We start from the raw sequence: 1973 nt of genomic DNA on the forward strand, positions 1-1973 counted from the left end.
AAGGGGAAGCAACATCAGAGAGAGGGGGGAGCCCCCAATTAGTTCTTTATGAGCTGAGTAGCAGCTTGAAAGGAATAGCTAGAAAAAAATGCTGTACACCATTATAGAAACTCTCTATATATGTGATTATCACATAGAGAACAGAGTTTCCTTTCTGGTAATGAAATGAACTAGCACACTGTCCCAAACATGGCTTTGTTGGTGAGAAGATGGCAACCTATTTCTTGAGGAAGACCCACTGTTATTTGGGTAGTATGAATGCTTTCTTCACTGGGAAAGACTTCCTATTAAAGCAAAATCATCTGAATTAAATGGTGCAAACAGTTTGCAAACTTGTAGTGGACCTGAACTAGAAAACATCTAAAGTAGTTGAGGTCAAAAACAGGGACTTGTTTGGTCCTAGACACAGGCTTTGGTGCAGACATGGCCAAGGCCAAGAACCACACCACACACCATTGATCATGAAAATGGCACAGAAACAGCATCAAGAAACCCCAATCACAAAGACAGGAATCTGTTAAGGGGGTGGACCCCAAGTTCTTGAGGAATACACACTTTTCCAAGAAGCACAAGAAGGGCCTGAAGAAGAGGCAGACCAACAACACCAAAGCCACGAGTGCATGTGCCGAGGATATAGAAGCCTTTGTCAATCCCAATGGGGTTAAGTCCAAGATCCCAAAAGGCAGCAGCCACCAGCTCAATCAACTTGCTTATATTGCTCACCCCAAGCTCAGGAAACCTGCTTGTACCCACATTGCCAAGGGTCTCAGGCTCTGTCAGCCAAAGGCCAAGAGCAAGGCTCAAACTAAAGCCCAGGCTGTAGCTCAGGCTCTGTCCACCAAAGGCCAAGTGCAAGGTTCAAACTAAAACCCACGCTGCAGCTGCCACTCCAGCCCTGGCTCCTAAAGGTTTCCAGGTTCCCACAAGGGCTCCAGTCCAGAGGTCTCTGTTAGTTGATGTGAGGACAGATGGACTGCAGTGACCCTTGGGCTTCTTTCTGCATTGAGGCTGGTGCTCTCCTGTGCTATTTGTACAAATAAACCTGGAGCAGAAAATAAATAAATAAATAATAAATAAATAAATAAATAAATAAGAACTTAGGCTCTGAAATCAGGCAAGTTGATTGAAATCCTATGAGTGCTCCTGGGCAAGTAACTTAATTTTTCACTTTATTTGATTAGTGGGAATAATCATGGTGGCATGGCATCTGATTGGGATGTGAACATCTAAAAGAAACAATTGCTTTCTGTGTTTTGGCAAGTAGTAAGCACCCAACAAATGTAAGCTGCCAATATTATCTTTTCTTATTCATTCATGACACGTGTATTAATTGCCTACTCCCTTGTTAACTTGTAAGGACACAAAGATGAATGAAATGTAGTTTCTCTGCATTACAAACTCACAGCTTAGGTTCTTTCCACTGCTGAGATTCTAGACCAACTGGACACTGCTGGTGAGTCATTCTTAATACTTCCTCCACAGCGTGCTGCATGAGTACAGAGGAAAGACTAGCATGAATGAATATTTCAAGTACAATGAAATGAAAATTTCAAATGTCTGTCAGTAGGAACCAGAGAGCACCAATTCCAACTGGCTAGCTCCAGTAGGAAATGTGTTGGCTCATGTAACTTTAAGTGCAGAGTAGGGTCAACTTCAGTGCTAACTTTATCCTAGGTTCTGGGTCCATTTTTCCCGGAAGTCCTTTGACTCAGCTTTTCTCAAAATATTGGTGTCACTTCTAGAGTAATAGGGAGATCAGATTTGACATTCTGCACCCAACCAGATCCAGAGAAAGAGAGCAGAAGTTTTCTCAGGAAAACAAGTATAAACTTTCCCAGAACTCTTGATTTTAATGTTCCCAACTTGAGTCACATGCCCATTTCCGAACTGATCACCAGCAAAGGACTCTGATTACTCCTAGATCTGGGGACCTCATAGAAAGGATCCCAGAGGTGAAAGCAATGGTCCTTCCA

General features: G+C 42.8%; 1 protein-coding gene across 1 annotated transcript; it reads left to right on the top strand.

The window, feature by feature from the left end:
• Positions 1-423: 423 nt before the first annotated feature.
• On the top strand, positions 424-982 carry LOC122220632 (60S ribosomal protein L29-like). Its single transcript, XM_042940354.1, is given in 2 exon segments — positions 424-798; positions 845-982. Coding segments are annotated over 2 exon segments (513 nt in total).
• Positions 983-1973: the final 991 nt, after the last annotated feature.

The sequence above is a fragment of the Panthera leo genome, chromosome B2 (assembly GCF_018350215.1).
Source record: "Panthera leo isolate Ple1 chromosome B2, P.leo_Ple1_pat1.1, whole genome shotgun sequence".
In the NCBI taxonomy this organism is placed as follows: Eukaryota; Metazoa; Chordata; class Mammalia; order Carnivora; family Felidae; genus Panthera; species Panthera leo.